This window comes from Andrographis paniculata, unplaced genomic scaffold (assembly GCF_009805555.1).
Source record: "Andrographis paniculata isolate CXL003 unplaced genomic scaffold, ASM980555v1 Contig51END, whole genome shotgun sequence".
Classification (NCBI taxonomy): Eukaryota; Viridiplantae; Streptophyta; class Magnoliopsida; order Lamiales; family Acanthaceae; genus Andrographis; species Andrographis paniculata.
In genome coordinates, this window is record NW_026137586.1 from 2674937 (window position 1) to 2693644 (window position 18708).

General features: G+C 28.0%; 1 protein-coding gene across 3 annotated transcripts; it reads left to right on the forward strand.

Annotated features, from left to right (window-relative positions):
- The first annotated feature begins 279 nt into the window (after nucleotides 1–279).
- LOC127253837 (ubiquitin-conjugating enzyme E2-17 kDa-like) lies at nucleotides 280–9053 on the forward strand. 3 transcript variants are annotated; one of them, XR_007839345.1, is made up of 7 exons: nucleotides 280–385; nucleotides 541–652; nucleotides 1019–1146; nucleotides 3239–3343; nucleotides 5264–5419; nucleotides 7240–7289; nucleotides 8772–9053. XR_007839345.1 is itself a non-coding variant. In XM_051278619.1 (6 exons), the coding sequence occupies exons 2-5, from the start codon at nucleotides 583–585 to the stop codon at nucleotides 5405–5407; spliced, it is 447 nt and encodes a 148-aa protein (XP_051134576.1). In that variant the 5' UTR covers nucleotides 280–385; nucleotides 541–582; the 3' UTR covers nucleotides 5408–5419; nucleotides 8772–9052. The 3 variants fall into 3 exon arrangements, 2 of the variants coding, with proteins under 2 accessions (XP_051134576.1, XP_051134575.1); XM_051278619.1 differs by lacking the exon at nucleotides 7240–7289 and having other exon boundaries at nucleotides 8772–9052; XM_051278618.1 differs by lacking the exons at nucleotides 7240–7289; nucleotides 8772–9053 and having other exon boundaries at nucleotides 5264–5620.
- Nucleotides 9054–18708: the final 9655 nt, after the last annotated feature.

The window sequence follows — 18708 nt, forward strand, 5'->3', positions numbered from 1 at the left end:
TTTTCACATCAACGTCTATTTATATCACATCATACAACTATTACAATTTAAAATTTTTACAATTCAAAATTCTAAATCAAAATCCAAACTCCCAAGAGAACACATCCAAAGTTATTAATTAAAAATAAAATGATGGTATGGGAAGCGGTGGGCTTTAATATGAAATTGGGTTTTAACGTAATGTGATGAAAGCGTTGATTGTACGCCGTTGGCCGTTACGACGAACTTTCCAGAATATTGTGTGGCGCCCCGCAAACGCAAACTATTTTTAATATATATATCTATTTTGATAGAAAGGTATCAAATACCTCTTTCCATATATCGCTCTCTCCTTCCCTATCTTCTCTCCTTCCGAATTCTCATCTCCTTCTCCGCGTTTAATCAGGTACGCACTTCCCTCTCTTTTGCTGTTTCTCGGTCCTTTGAATAGATGCTCCGATGCGATTTTAATTTTGGTGAAAGGATTTGGTTATTTATTGTTCGGATGGATGGTGTTTTTGTTTAATTTGTTCATGATTTTGTCGAATTTTTATGGCTTAGGGTTTTGGTTTTTCACGTTGAATATAAAGCGAGCTTTAATTAATGGCGTCGAAGAGGATACTGAAGGAGCTCAAGGACTTGCAGAAGGATCCTCCGACGTCGTGCAGCGCCGGTATATATATTTCTTCGATTTATGTTGCCATGGTGATTGATTCTTAAGAAATTTTCTAGAATTGGATTATGATTTTTTTTTTTTTGTTTAATTTTGTGATGAATGCTTGGTTTGATTTGGATTGTTTTGTGTTCCATTGATTGAAATTCGCAACAGTTGTTAATTCTAATAGTTCATTTTCCATTATCTATGTATCCATTCACAGAGCAACTTATTTGAAGCTTTTGAATCTAGAAATTAATAATAATAATAATAATCAATTTCCTATTAACTAAATAAGTTATCATTTTTGTTTAAATTACATAATAATAATAATAATAATAATAATAATAAGAATAATAATGTAATTTAATTTAATTTTATTAGGTCCGGTTGGAGAAGATATGTTTTACTGGCAGGCGACAATCATGGGTCCTTCTGACAGTCCATATGCTGGAGGTGTATTTTTAGTTTCAATATATTTCCCCCCTGATTACCCTTTTAAACCCCCCAAGGTATGTATCATTTATTCATTCATTTCATTTCATTACTCTTTTCTTTTTATGCTTCTAAATTACATACTCCCTCCATTATATAATACTTCGTCCGTTCTATCCCATAACAAAGTATCTATTTTTCTATTTTAGTTAGTTTAATAATAAAGTATTCATTTCTTTTTTTAGTAACTGTACTGTCTACCTAATATTACAGATACCCTTACAACTTACAATATATTACACAAATGTCATTACTTTTATATCACACATACTAATAAGATTATTTTAGTCATTTCTACTTTATTCCTACTATATCCCAATATAATACTGATATTTCTAAAATTACGTTCATAAAGCAAATGGATACTTACTTATGGGACGGAGGGAGTAATATATTTACTTTAACATAAAGTTTAATAAAAATTATATTTTAATTGTAGTTAATAAATAAATATTTACTTTTTGCGTAATTGTATTAAATATTAAAAATTATTCTTATATTTGTATATATATTTATAAATGTCATTATATTAATATTATAAGTCACTAATAGAAGTATTTTGTTATTTTTCTTTTGTACTGCGTTTTGATATAATAAATAATATTGAAAAATCAAACAAAAACAAAAAGTAAATGTGACCCTTAAAATCGGACCGATGTAAGTTACTGATAGTTTTGTATGTAAAAGTTATTTTACTTATATGATGTGTAAAATTATTGCCATAGATATTTATGTAAATAATTATAAATATAAGAGTATTTGTAATATGTATTGAAGTCTATTCTTAGTAAAAAGAAAATAGATATTTTTTTTCTTAAACACTAAAAAATAGCAAAAAATGTATACTTATCCAGAGAGAAGACTATATAATATTGTGTTCTTGTGGTTCCGACTTTAGGTGTTTAGTCGAGCATATGTATGTTTATTTGACCAAATCAATATATATAATAAAGATAAATAACATATGTTTCTAGGTAGCACATCATAGAACACATCATATGTCGTGTTATATCAGAATATATGTTCAGTTAAAAATATATTATTATGTGTAGTATATATTGTCTATCTTTATTATATATATATATATACATATTAATTAGGTTAAATTAACACCTATTGATTTTACTTGATCAACAAAAGATTTGAATTATATTATTTTATCAAATATGATTATATTTACTATGTATTATTATTATTATTATTATTATTATTATTATTATTATTATTATTATTATTATACTCGATTATAATAAAGTAAATAAGACATAATAGTAGCATAATGAATGATTATTAATTTTATATTTTTTTTGTAGGTATGATCAAATAATATTAAGGGTGTGTTTCTTTATAGGGATTTTAGGAAAATTTGGGTTTGAATTTAGTTTTTATTTGAACTTTGAGGTCAGTTTGACTTTATATGCTTCTTTTGTGTTTAGATTTGGGTTGAATTTAGAGAGTTTTGATGTGTATTGATTTGATGGTAATAAATATAATAATATAAAGTGTATTAATATGTATAATTTGATTATAAATTTATATTATATATACATGTATATTTCTATATTTTTATTTATTTTTATTATAAAAAAATTTATTCTCTACGATATGACATATATATATTGCATATATTTTATTAAATTATAATTATTATAATTTTTTATATTTATAATTAAAAAAAAAAAAGAAAAGAAAAAAAACAGACGCTGACAGCCGTTAACGTTTGTCCCCCAAACCGCTCCAGTCCAATTTTGGGTTGATTACTGTGCAAATACCGGAAAAACATAGCCTAAGTTACGGAGTATTATAAACATTAAAATACTATTTTGGTTTTCCTTAAAAGTTAATTTATTATTAATTATATTATATATATTTAAAATAATATATATTATAATTGAATTTCAGAAAGCAAACACATCCCAATTGAATCACTTTGCATTATATTTATGATGCCATGCCTTCTACAAATTGTACTTTGGAAAATGTTTATTTGTTAAATCTATACTTAATTGATTGCGCAATATTATTCTACAAGGAAAGGGGTTCGTGTGGTTTGAAATTAATTTAAATTTTTGTTTAAGTATTTATTTAGATTGGTTTTGGACGTTCCAGGTTTCATTTAAAACAAAAGTGTTCCATCCTAACATCAATAGCAATGGAAGCATCTGCCTTGATATCCTCAAGGAGCAGTGGAGCCCTGCATTGACAATATCCAAGGTATTATGTACATCTAGATATACATATGGTTTCTGTTGAGATATGCTTATTTTATACTTCTTATTTTTATAATTAATATTTTCAGTTTTCATAAAATATTTTTGCATTTTATGGGAGTCTAGTTTTCTCTCGGAGTAAACACAACCTACTAATCTACGTTTCTCTGGATGCATTTAATTTGGAATGTACCTGGAGATTTTTGCAAATTTGAAAATTTTGCTATAGTTTTTAATTTTTCAGCTTCCGTAAATTATTGTTGAAACCCTAGCAGCCGTCACTGTTCGTCGTCAACCGTTGTGATTCGGTTAATACCGCCGGCACCATTGGATCTGCCTTGTCATCGCCGGCCGAACCCCAAAATTTCGATGCCCGTCCGCTGCGCATCCTCGGCTTACGCGCCGCCGACGCAAATTGCGACGGAAATCGCTTTTCCGCCGCTGTCTTCCAGTCATGCATGGCAGCGCATCTGACCATCTCTGTCTGCCATTTTCCAGCCGATGCCTCCTACTTTGATTTTCGATATCATGGTGTGGTTGGTTTTATCATTTGAGTAGATTTTATTTTGCTACCGTTATTGGTCTTTTGATTTTGAATTTTCGTCTGAGTTTGACATTTGATCGTTTATTATGATTTAGTACAAAGAGCTGTTTCCGATTACATTGAGAGTCCCTTCGTTTTCCCAACTTCGGTGAGAGTTTTGTATTTTCGACTCCGGTGAGAGTCCTGTCATTTTCTAGTTTTGTATTTTTGGGTTCTGGTGAGAATTTCGTATTTTATGGCTCTGGTGAAAGTTCGGTTTTTTTTTCCAGTTCCGTGTTTATCGGCTTTGGTGAGAGTTTCGTATTTTTCAAATCTATATTTTCCGGCTCTAGTGAGAGTTCATATTTTTCAATTCCGTGTTTTCCAACTCTTGTGAGACTTCCGTGTTTTTCAGTTTCATATTTTTTGGCTTGAGAGTTCCGTAGCTTTCGACTCTAGTGAAAGTTCCGTGTTTCCCATTCTAATTCAATTAAGGACACTGCTTCTAACTCTGGCACGATGGACGATTATGGTTATGTCATTTTCTATCTCTCATTGCAAACTCAAGTTGGTTTATATTACACCATTTGAACTTGAAGAAGATGTTGGAATATTTTAAATATTTAATTTTAGATTTAATAGATTTAGATTTAGATTTGATTCTATCAATTTTTTTTTTATTACCTATAATTAATATAATACAATTTTTCAGTTTTCATAAATTATTTTACGAAAGATACAATATATTAACCAACTTTTTTTTGGGTACAGATTGAATGTCCAGATAGCATCAATCTTTAGTATAGATAACACTGTCCTTTATGAATTAAGAGTCTATGCTATTTATTTATTTTTTAAGTTGATGCTTAGAGAAGTATGTTTAGTGTTCTATATAACTATGTTTATGTTCATATTGTATTCTATACAAGTGCTTTAAGGAAGTGAGTTTGGTGCTCTATATATTATACTTTATATTGTGTTATTAGTTTCCAAATAATATCAATTCAAGAGTTCATAAAACATTCATAAAAATTTCCGAAAGTACCGATCAAAGAGTCCAGAAAATCAGTTTTTGAATATAATATATGTTATTTGGACTTCCAATCGCTGTTATCTGAACTATTGAATAGTACTTTATGAAGTTTTGAACAGAACAATGTTGTCTGAGAAAATCAGCACGGTACTGATTTTTTTTAACTCAACATTGTAACCATTATCATATATATATATATTGTCAGTGATTACCAACATTGTGGAATTCCATCTTGGAAGTTTTAGAATGAATGAATTATCTCCGTACAAACTATATATGGTTTTTCTTGTGTTGGCTTAAAATAACTGAAAATTTACGATACGATATATGATCATTTGATTCAATTCAATTTGATTCGATTGGATTAGGTGCTGCTGTCCATTTGCTCGTTGTTGACGGATCCGAACCCGGATGATCCTCTGGTCCCGGAGATCGCACATATGTATAAAACAGACACAGCCAAATATGAGGCTACTGCACGCAGCTGGACGCAAAAATACGCTATGGGATAGGATAGATCAGTGGTACGTTCTAATGTTATTGTTAATTCTAATACTAGTTGTAAGTGTAATTGTTTTGTTTGGATTTTGTAATAGTAGTTTTAATTTATGTGATTTGATATAATTAGTACTTATACTATTCTTTTGAAAAAAATACATATATATTGTTTTTTATTATTAATAATAAAAATCTAAACATTATTTTTTGGTGCTATTAATCAATACTTAATTTTTTTTATTTAAAATATTATATAAAGATTTTATTTTTACAACGTTATCATTAATGCTATTAATTAAATAAATATTTCAATTCCGTAAGAGATAACTTGATGGTGTAGGGGTTGAAACTTTAATTCTAAAATACTTTATAATTTTATATGTTAAAATGATTAGAATTATGCTTTTTAGTACAACTTTCATGTCCGCGATTTAATTCATTGTTTTGCAAAATAGAAAAGGAGATATTTGGTTCATTATTTATGCAGCAATATAAAATTAATTTATTGCAATTCAGTTACAATTTGAACCCAATATATGTCACGGACAATATACATCACTAAGAGCATATGAACTTGTGAACCGTGAGGTCATGGATTTAAACTCCGACGCATCCATGTTTACCTGTCACACATGGTTCGTTTAGCGTAACTTACCTTGTCAGACCTAGTTTGCAAGATATTATGATCGACCGGAGGTTTACCCAGCGAGTTCCCATGTCAGAGCATATGAATGTTAACAAAAAATATATAAAAACATAATTTCCAACGGTGAATGGACTTTCAAACATTTGAATTAATGCGAACTCTTCTGAAAAATCGAAATTTCAAACCGATTTCTGTATCATTTTTTCTTCTCAATTTACAATAATTTTCGGTAATTATATTGCACCAAAAGAGAAAGAAAATATGTAAACACTACAAAAAATTTACAATTTATTTACGAAAAATACTCACGGAATTGATTCTGTGAGTAATTGCAGATGAATATTTACCGAATTACTCACATAATCTATTCCCTGAATAATTACTCACATAATACAGACGGAATTACTGACGCAATTTCATTTGTGAATAATTCATTAAAAAAAAAAAATTTTGAAATTCACTTGCGGTATTACTCATAAAATTAAATTTTCGTGAGTAATTACTAAAAAAATAAAATCCTACCCGTTTTCCTTTTCCACAACCACGGCGACACACAATCTGGTCAATTGGTGAAAAACCCTGCCCCTTTTCCTTTTCCACAACGGCTGCGACTTCCACAACGGCGGCAACTTCTTCTAGGTAAATCTCTATCTTTAAAGATCTAAATGATGGCTTATACGGATGTGTGAAGTTATCTGATTTAAGGCACTATTAGTTTGTTTGTTGGTCCTTATTAATGTTGTATTTTTCGAAAAAAATTGGCTGCTGCTAATGACATTCATGGTTCAAAACTTCAATATTCGATATTCGATTAGTATATCCTAAACTAATATGGAGTACTTGAATGCACTAAATGGAGCCTCGAATCACTTCTATAGCTGATCAACACACCAGTTTGCTTCGTAGTTTACATATAGTAAGTTTCTGTAATTTGTTTTAGTGATTCATTGTTTTCTCATTCCCTTTTACTATGAACTGAAGAGTATGTAATCTATATAATAAGTTTCTTTAAATTCCTTAGCATGCTTGTCCTGTTTTTTTATCTATTTACATATTCGTTACTTACTTTGCTTGTTTAAAGTGAAAATGTTTCATTTAAGTTATGATGTGTTTGTATCTTGTAGTAAGCATTGTAGTTTTTATTTTTCTCCATGAAGATGTTTTGAAGCTCATTTTTAGTTCCTTTTTTGTCATCTGCAGATAGATCTTTGTAATAAAGTTTCACTTGAGAAGCTGTTTGCTTCTAAAAAGTAAGTTTTTGTTACTTCTGTATGAAAGTTCTCAAGTCTCTACCTTACACTACATTTGTTATCTCTCTTCTTGCTAGATATTTTGGAATTCCTGAAAAAGAAAGCTAACTAGTTTAGTTTCTTGCTCTAGTTGTTTGAATGCATGACTATGGGAAGAGAGATTTCATATTTAGAACACAATTTCTGACCTTGCATTGGAGATGTTTATGCTTAATTTGAGCACTATTAATATGGTTAAAATTGTAAAAAATACAAATTGCCAATGATTCAAATTTGCAAAACCTCATGACAAAGTGAGTCAGTATTGATTTGTTTATTTCTTCTTTCCTTCCTACACAGATGATAACCTCTAAAATTTATGTCAAGAGTGTTAGCATTCCCATTGAAATGATCTATTTGTTACCTTTTTTTTTACTGACAGTAATTTGTATCTATATATGTAAGCTTTTCTAGCAAGTACTGTTTGTATCTATATATGTAAGCTTTTCCAGCAAGTACTGCTATTCTTAGTATTTAATTTAATGGTTTCTAAGAATCTCAGAGTATCTATGGCACCAACCAAGCAGCAAAGTACCCACTTGGGTAGTTTTTATTTCACTTATCACTTACATGAGATTGTTCTTTATGGTATTCATGTTTAATTGTGTTTGAAGTTAACATCTCTGTTCTTGTTCATTATGTCCTATACTTGTTTTGTTACTAATTATTATACACTCTGGTTTATCTACCTTATTGAAATAGGATTTCTTTGGCTATGCACTGGGGATGACTTTAGTTTGTGATAATTGTCGCCGGCAAATTTTAATATATTGTTTACTTTGATATTTCTTCAGCATGCTTTAAGGCTTATCTCTCATTTATTTATGTGAAGTTTATACCAGCAGCCATGCAATATCAAATTGTTCTTAAGGTGATTGATATGTGATCTTTAGAAATTTGGTAGAAACAGTTTCATTCTCTTATACTCAATATTGTTTAAATTGTGAAATTACTTTCATGCTTTTTTTTTGTCTCTCTATACTTATTATCTTCATCATTGTTTTGATGTTTTGTGATTTTGACCTTTCCTTTCCTTGATTGCTTAGGTATGTTACCTGTTACCAAATTGGACTTTTATTTCTGTAAATGAAATACAAATCAGTTGCTAGCATTTATTGGTTTCATATCTGTATTTGGGCCAAGTTTTAGAAGTTGAAAGATGCCTAACAGTGTTTGTGTTGCTTGGTTTCTTTATTTCTACCCTGTAGACTGAATCTATTATCCAATGTGTTGATTACTAGTTCATGCTTCTTACAGATTAAGTGGTGTCCTACTCCTAGTTGTGATTCTGCTGTGGAATACGTTGTTGGTAGTGGCAGCTATGTTGTCTCTTGCAGTTGTTCATATAGCTTCTGTTGAAACGTGAATTGGGATTTAGATGTATTTAATTTTTATTTTTTATGGGAATTCGTAGCTAAGTATTATGATCTGGTGAATTGTCAGGCATATAAGAAGCGCATCTAGGACTAACGGTCGGCTAGCGCGCTTGGAGGAACGATTTGATCATTTCAAAAATTATGCCTTGACAATCAACAGCTCGAGAGGATGATTGCCTGACCAGACCGCCGCGACCTCAATGGCGAATCTGGTGCGCCACATGTTTGTTGATTTTTGTACTAAGTATTTGAACTTTAATAATTTACGTATTCTACTATTTTAAAATATACGGTTTTTTATGATATCCATCGATTACGGAACTATGTTTATAAATATCGTGTGATTTGATCGTATTTTGTTTATTAGATATTTGACTTGGTATAATTTACTTTTTGGTTTGGATGTGATGCCGAAATATATCATTTGGGACAGGTATGGATAAATCAAAATATAATTTTTGGGGATCAGAAAAATTACTCACAAAAATTATTGTCTGAAACATAAAATCGCAATAGGAAAAATTCTGTGAGTAATTTACTCACTGAATTACTCATGGAATATTTTGTCACAAATATGAGAGTTTTGTTGAGTTTTACTCATGGAATTACTCACATAATTTGTTTTGTAAGTAAATTTACTTACTGACGAAGTGTATGAATAATTATGTGAGCAAATTTATCAGGGACAGAACATGAGTAATGTTGTGAATAATTTACTTACGGAATTATTCATGAATTTTTCTAGTGAGAAATTACTTACAAGGTATATAGTAACAAATTATTCACGGATAAAATTTTGTGAGTAATGCCGTGAGTAATCTTTCGGTGCGTAAAATACAATTTTTTCGCAGTGAAAATAGAGAAGTATTATAGAAAAAAATCAAGCGTAATGAGATGGGATGAGATGCACGGGTGGGGGGAATAATTCACACCGACTTAATTCATCTTTCTGACAAAAAAAAATATTTAGGGGCTCTTTGGTTTAAGGATTTGATGGGATTCCATGGTATTTGGATTTTAAAATCCTATGAAATCCATGTTTGGTTAAGAAAAAGAAGGTGGAATTTAAAATGATGGGATTTAAAAAAGGGGTCTAAAATCCTACAAATAAGAGATTTTTTTGTAATGGAGATACCCCTGTTACTTTTAAATCTCATTTAGGAAATTTTAATTTTTACATTTATATCCTCTTATAAAAAAATAATAGTATTATATTTATATAAAAAATTAAATAATTTTAACATTAATTATTATTTGAATTATATACTTAATTAAATTTATATTATTTTTGTATAATATTTTTTAAATAAATTAATAAATTCATTGTTTAAATTATTATTTATTATAAATTTTATTTGAATTATAAAATTATAGGGACGGCCATAAGTCGGGTTCAGTTGGAACTGATATTCATCCCAAATATATATTGTTAAATCCGAGATTCAAATTGGATCCGATTATACTAGATCCGACCGAGACTATACCCGGTAAGACTTGATGGATCCGAAAAATCAATTTTTTTTACAATTCTTAAATTTTAATTTAAAATTACACATGTACCGGATCCAATGTATATTAAAATCTATGTATTTTATTAGAAAAATATTATAATAAAATAATGAATACGTTAAACTCAAAAAATATTTTTAATATAATTATATTATTCGAAATTATTTTTTGATATATATGGTTGATATATTATTATTATATTACCCTGATCATGATCTGGATTCAGGCCTAATACTTAAATAATTGGACTCAACTTCAAATAAATAGGTCGGGCTCGGTCGGGTCTCGAGTTTACGCGAATCTATTGTCATCCTATAAAATTATTGATATCTTTTCAATTTATATTAATAATGAATTAGATGTTTAATTTGTCAAAATAAATAAAATTCATAAGAGGACAATTATGTCATTTAGAATATAAAAAATTCAAATCCACGAAATATAAATCCCACCACATTTTACCAACCAAACATAATATGGGATTCCAAATCCTAAATATAATAAATCACATCACATATAAATTCTACTGTAAAATCCTAATCCCACAAAAAAAATCCATGAACCCCCTTAATTCATTGTTTTTGCAAAGTACAATATTAATTTTTTTGAAATTTGATTTTTGTTAGAGCACATTGTGCGATGAAAACGAGAACAAAATATATCAATAAAGAACACATGATTCGGTCATTAAAAAATACAATACATATCACTAAGATCATATGTATTTATTTTTTTTCATTATTAAAAAAAGATCATATGACTGCTAACAAAATACATTTAAAATATAGTTTTTTGATATTTCTAAATTAAAGCTCTATATTGACTTTCATATTTATTTTTTGTCCTCAAATTACAAATTTTTAGTAATTAAATTGTAATAAAGGAGATAAAACAAATTTCACAGAAAATATCATGTAGTTTTTGCCCAAGAGAGGAATTTCAATAGCCAATTCATATTGCAATTTTACCCTCATCCTCAATCTCCACTATTCCATTAAAACATAATCCGATGGATTACTTATCAACATGATAATGGTCATCTATAGTAACCGCCGTCGTATAAAAATATCGCTTTTAATAATTATTTAACTTGAAAATTATAATACAAATTCTAGATAACAAACTATGGGTAAACATGTTTGGACAGTACCAAATCAATAATTCTAAAAAAACGATTTCAATTCAAAATATAACAATATGTACAAACCATAAGTGAAATCAAATTTTAAAAAGTTAGGTTTTAATTCCAATTTCGTGAAACCATGAACTGTTCATGCAATTGTGGACAAAATGTAAGTAAAATCAATTTTATAAAATTCGTACGTAACAATTACAATTGGAACTACTTATGATATATACATGATCAAGGTTCACATCAAGATAAAATATATAAAGATGATATTAAGTGTATTTACTATTAAAAATAAACAGTCAAACTCTACCATATAAACATAAGTAATCAAATGGAATAAAATTGCTAATTCCCTTGCTTGAGGCTAGGTCCTGAATTCGATCTCGATGAATGTGTGTGTGGTTGAATTGGGACAAATCCCGGTCGGATGCATAGTGTGCGCATGTGTGAGTAAAAAAGATTGAAAAAAAAAAAATGAAAGGATAAAATACATATTCATAATAACTTACTAGTACACATTCACTATTGATATGAGTATTTCATCAGAAAATCATGTATCTAAGTTTAATATTTTATTCAAATACATATATATATATATATTCCCTCAAATTTTTTATTCACTTTCTTTTCAATAATATTAATATTTCGTGATTTCATTAACTTTATTCTTGAGTTTTCTTTGAGAGGAAATTTATAGAATGGTTTCGTTGATTGACAAATTTTCTAAAGCGTTAGTAGAAAAAGACATCAAAGTATATAAATTCACCCTATTTTGAAAAATAAGATTGTCCAAGTCATTTTCACTAATTAAATATTTGTGTTTTCTAATATCGGTCTCAGTTGAATATCAATATTTTTTTACAGTTGTTTGATCATTACCATAAAATATCACAATTTGTTCATAATTTGAAAAGGATGTATTTCTCCAAAATGTAGCTTTTGATTTTGCTTCCAAATAAAAAATCATACGGTTAAACTTAGAAATTTAACAATAAATAGTAAATTTTAGATATAAAATTTGAAGTTGATTTTTCTATCCTGGGAAATGAATTCCTAAGCTATTACAACAAAAGGATACGAGGAAAATAAAATTGCGCAGAAAATGAAGCTGTGATTCGCAATAAATTCCTCAAGAATTTGCATGTGATTCAAGATGAAAATTTGTCTGATTCAGATATGGTATTTATAGAAGATTGGTGGAGCAGTTAGAATCGGTTATTGCATCATGGATGATTTCTGGATGATATTGTTGGGGGTGCAAATCCAAATCTCACCTCGGAAGTTGTGAAGAAAATTTCACACTTTATTAGTCCTAAGTGAACTCCGCTAGAATGAGGCTTTTTGGAGGATATCCAAAAATAAATCCGTGCGGCTCAGCCCAAAGCGGACAATATTATACTAGTGTTGAGTTGACTCACCCTCGTGACTTGCGGATGTGCCTTGTTGGGGTGCAAACCCAAGTCCCACATCGGAAGTTGTGGATGATATCCAAAAATAAAACCATGCAGAATCATACTAGTGTTGAGTTGACCTACCCTCATGACCTGCGGAGCCTTGTGTCGAAAGTTTCCCGATGGTGTTGGGTTAGTGCAAACCCAAGTCCCACATTTCCTAGAACGAGGCCTATTGTCGATTGAAAATGCAATTTACAATTGGTTAGAAAAACCGTTTCTGAAACCATATGCTCATCGGAGCTAGAAATCGGTTCAAATGTACTCTTCTATCTACCATTTATTTTGGTTTGGCACAGTAAATTTATTTAATTTTAAATTAAAATACATTTCATTTATTTTTTTCTAACTTTATTGATACTTTTTCCTTTTCTTATTAATACAATCACTATATTTTTCACAATATTCTTATTTTATACACAAATAATTTATAATCAATTAATATAAAATTATATTAATTAAAAATTGTGTCAAAATTCTTTTGGTAGGAGAGAATATAATCGAATCTGTATGAAATATTTATATCTAGATTATTAATTAAGGCACGTGTAATGCATGATCCATATACTTAGCCGAAAAAGAAACAAAAGGAATATCTGAGGTTGTAAGTTGGCGGCCTAATCGACGGCCCACAGTCAGAGACGAATATTTCAGTAAGCAATTATGCCATTTCAGACAATTTTATTTATGCAGTTATAACTCTAAAAATACAGTTGTTATAATCATTTAGCTCCGACCCACAACTTTATTTTCAATTTGAATATTCTCTAAATATTCTATTTTATATATTATTTTAAATAATTTTTTATATTAAAAAAATATAAATATACACAATTAAAATATAAAATATTACAAATTTGTCATTGTAGGGACCAATTTACAATTTGTGACAATTAAAAAAAAATAAAAAGAACATCATAATTGATATTTTTACAGTGCAACACCAAAAATTATATTGCACTATTCCTCAGTAAACTCCCTCACTGTCTTCCATTTGACAACAAGGATTCACTATTCCTTCTTTTTACTTGTGCTCGTAACCTTTTGGCATGATAATTAATATAAATATCTCATCAGTCTCAACTTTCTTGGCTATTTAATTAAATATGTAAAAAAGAAATAAATAATTTTGTATTATATTTTATTTGATTAATTTATTTAAATTTAAAAAATAAATAAATAATAAGATAAAATAATTTGTTGCAACTGAATGCAACGTCCAGAAGTTGAAAGATTTTTTCTCTTTGTATGATTAGATACAAAATAATCTGAAAAAACAAAAAATATATATCCTCCTTCTTGTAAAACACACGAAAAATCTCTCTCTCGAATATTATATCATTTTTTTTTTATCTCTGCAAAATCTCTCATTCTAAAAATTTCCTAATTCGGTTGGCGGAATATGTTATTCCGTTGATAATTTGTTCTATCTTAAGAGGCGATCGGTGGATGAGCGAATTCGCTTCAAGGAAATCGCGTGTTACACGATGCTCGAATTTGATTTCGCATCCTATATTCAATTTCAGGATTTACTCGAATCAGATATTCAATCTTGTTATTGTTATTACTGATTTGATTTTCGTCACATCTCAGATTTCGCTAATAAATTATCTAACAAACTCAACTCAACTCAACTCAACTCAACTCAACTCAACTCAATTGTGCATCCAGTAGGAATTGAACCCACGAATTCGTCAATTATGAGTAATATCCTTTTCTATTTATTTTTTTTAATAAATTAAATATAATATTTTAATAATTAATAGAAATGTATGTAAATTTGATATTTATTCTTTATGAGTATAAAATAAATTAATATTTTTGTAAAATTAGAGGTATTTTAGTATTTAAGAATAATTGCATTAAATATTTCGTAATTATGACCAATTATTATTCTTGTCTTTTAATTGTCCATGATATAATATATTCTATATGTGTCACTTTTTCGCGATTTGTATCTTCTGCAGCACAATTTCACACGCACCGACACCGTCATAAACTTGATGCGTAGCTAGAGGGCAAAAATCGCAAAAAATAAACACATGTGGGATATATTTTTTCATAATAATAATTAATATACAATATTAATAATTATCTAATTCCGAATCCAAAAATTAGCTTATGTTCTTTTAGTGTTTTGACTTTTTTGAATTCTAAACAATTTCAAACTAACAAAAAGTTTCACTTATTAGTTCGTATGCTCGTTTCGGATGAACGGTACGAATTTCATTCAATTCTTTATATAAAAATTGATTTATTTTTTTTAGCGCTTACAAGCGCTTAAGGTTTTTAGGGCTCAAATGACCTTGGATTAAAAAAAAATGTTCGAATTGTTTAGTCGTTTCAGATGAACCATACTGTAATACCTTCCAAGTTGTGTCGTTACTTGATCAACTCCAGTATGGATGAGCTGATATTAGGTCATTTGAAATTGATTAGAGGTTAAATTGATTGAATAGACTACTTGTATCAACAATGCACATATTTTTTTTCGGAAGCTCTACTGAAAGAACTTTAGAGTTGAGCGTGTTTGTGCTAAAGTAATTTGAGGATGGATGATCTCCTTGAAGTCTATCACAGTGCACATGAGTGAGAACATGAGCGCACTAAAAGAACTCGCGTTGACCTGCGGGGTCAGTCTACAATCCCGATACGTCCGGTTTTTTTTTTTTTTTTTTTTTTTGTATATAGGATTTTTAGAGCCCTAAACAATATCAGATGGACACAACAATATCTCTAATTGGTTTGTTTGGTGGTTTCGGATGACGAATATCCTTCAATTCCAAGTCTAAAAATGATTTTACGTTTTTATAACGTTTATGATTTTTAGTGCTCTAAATGACTTTGGATGAACAAAATAATATCATTGGTTGGTTTGTTTGGTCGTTTCAAATTGACCGTGTAAGTTTTGTATAATTCTATGTCTGAAAATGGGTGTACATTTTTTTAGTGTTTGGAGTTTTGGGGGGCTTTAAATAACTTTGGGTTGACAAAAAAATATTGTTGGTTGGTTCGTTTGGTCATTTCAAATTAACCGTGCGAGTTTCGTGTAATTCTAAGTCCAAAAGTGGATGTACATTTTTTTAGTGTTTAAGACTTTTGGGGCCCGAAATGACATTGACTGGACAAAATAATATCGTTGGTTGATTTGTTTGATTATTTTGGATGAACTGTGTGAACTTTCTCAAAATTTTAGTTTAAAAATGGATTTATATTTTTTTATCGTTTAAGTACCACTCATATCTTTTAATTGTTATTCTGACAAAATATATCTCACATGTCATATTTTTGCGATTTTTGTCATCCGTAGCAAATCTCACTCCACGCGCGTGGGATTGTATCCGTTTTGAAATTGACATGTGGTCAGAGGACCAAAATTGCAAAAAAGTGATACATATTGAATATATTTTGCAAAAATGATACTCCCTCCGTCCCATGTAATACGGATGTATTAGTGTAGACACGGGAATTTAGGTAAAGTATAATTAGTATATAATTAAGAAGTGTATTAGTAAAAATAATTATTATTTAGTAAAAATAATTATAGATTAAGATTAAGATAAGTAAATAGTTTAACTAAAATTAAGAAAATTATAAAATTTAAAATTTAAAATGAGATTAAACTGCATAATTATATTTCCAAAAATAAAAATGACAAGTTATGTGGGACGGACGAAAATAGAAAATAGAGACAAATTATGTGGGACGGAGAGAGTAATTAGTAGCGATATCCATTGCAATTTTTTCTTAGTATTTATAAATTATTTGTACTATAATAAAACACTAATATACTTTTGAGCGGGGTACACGAAAAAATAGTATAAAATACATTAAGTTGAACGGATCGAGTAATATTTTAATACTTTTATAAAAGTAAAATTAGTTAAAATTTTTATTAGATTAATAATAGTATAATTTTTAGACTAAAGTAGAGTGGGTGTAAAAAATATGTAAGGTCTGTTAGCAACAATAGTATAAATAGATTTTTTTAAAAATAAAAAATATTTTCGTTTCAATTAAAAATATTATTTTTATAGATTTTTTATATATCTTATTAATAAATATCTATTATAAAAAATAATCACATATAAATACCAAAATATTTTATTTTTTTATATAAATTATAAATATATTATTATACAAATATTAATTTATATATAAAAGATAAAAGATAAAAATTTCAAATTATTTTATACACTTTTATTAACTAATAAAATACTAATAAATCTTAATTTACTATAAAAATCTAAAAAGGTAGATTCGAGAGTGCGACCGGAAGAGTATAAAATAAAATAAAATGAAAATAAAAACAAAAGTTTTCATTAAATATGGTATAAACACATTTCTTATGACAAGTTGAAATAGTAAATTAAAATACTTTTATGGGCAGAAAAAATATATTATCCTATTATAGTATGATATTGTATTAAAATTTTTATTTATTTAAAAATATACTTTTGAACCATTTATTTTTTTTATTTATGGTTGGACCAAAAATTTTTCAAAACATTAGTTATATACCTTGCCAAAAAAATAATGAGAATATCAAAATTCCAATATAATATGATATGTACCAAACTTTTTTGGTATATAATTCGATATTCTTTGTATATATCGTAATCTAAAATTGTTTTCGTATGTACCAAAATATTCACTCCGTTCAGCGGTAAAGTATACATTTACTTTTAACTCAAAATTTAAAAAATAATACTCCCTCCGTCCACAAACTAATGTCCTACTTTTCTATTTGGAACGTCCAACAACTATTGTCCTATTTCTTTTTTTTAAACACAAATTTTACATTTTTACCCTTCATTCATTTATTCTTTTAATCTCTACCATACATTTAAGGGCAAATTTGTCCATTCATAACAAAAAGACAATCACCTAAAAAACCGTGCAAATATACTTTAGAATAATAGAAATTGGACAGAGGAAGTAATATTTTAACTGTGGTCGGTAGTTGAAATAGTTATAAAGACAATTTTGCCTCTGTTCTTTTTTATATAAAAATAATTATTTGATGATAAAATATGAATATTTGTAATTGGACAATCTAAAATAAATATATGTTCTTTCTTGCTCGACACAGAGAGATTATATACTATTTTGTATTAGGTATTCAGTGTACCAATTTTCTTAAAATTATGAAATTATTTTTTTGCTCAATATGAAACATTATATACCAATATGATATGAATGATTTAGTATATCAAATTATCAATACAACATAAATATAAATATATATATATATATATGTTATATCAAATTTTTACTATATCAAAATTTTAATACAATATCGATTTATTATTATTATTATCATTTTTTATTTTTTTTTTTTTGCATGTTGAAAGATTCAATAGGGTAAACGAGTTTATTCAATATTTTCTATCCTCCATCGGCTAAAATTATATAAGTTCATTCGGGCATGAAAATTAATATATAATAACAATTTAATATTAAATAAGATAAGTAAAAAATGAAATATTATGAAAATCTTATTAAATGGGTGATAGAAAGATAATTGAGTAAGTAAAAAAATATTAAATTAATTAGTCCCTTTGTTCTACTTATTGTGTTTATGCTGCTATTTTTGTTCGTCTCACATCTCATGTTATTTTTCATTTTTTGAAAAATAATTACATACCTTAGTCTCATTTTTTATTTTTTATTTTTAATTTTTAATTTTTTTATTTTAATTAGACTAATTAGTTATTTTAATCTTAATCTACAAATTATTTATATTATAGGATAATTATCTTTACTAATATATTTTTAATTATTTACTAATTATTTTTATTCTAAATTTTCGTATTCAATCATCTCACGAAAAGTCTTACTGGAGATCACTAATTTTAAATTTCTCAGTAACATGAATACAGAAAGTGGATTGGATGGAGTATTATTTGTTA

Bases quoted from the DNA above. Each gene is read 5' to 3' on its own strand.
- LOC127253837 (XM_051278619.1), top strand. From the start codon at position 583: ATGGCGTCGAAGAGGATACTGAAGGAGCTCAAGGACTTGCAGAAGGAT. The intron at 1,147-3,238 runs GTATGTATCATT...TGGACGTTCCAG, and splicing joins ACCCTTTTAAACCCCCCAAG to GTTTCATTTAAAACAAAAGT. The intron at 3,344-5,263 runs GTATTATGTACA...CGATTGGATTAG, and splicing joins CTGCATTGACAATATCCAAG to GTGCTGCTGTCCATTTGCTC.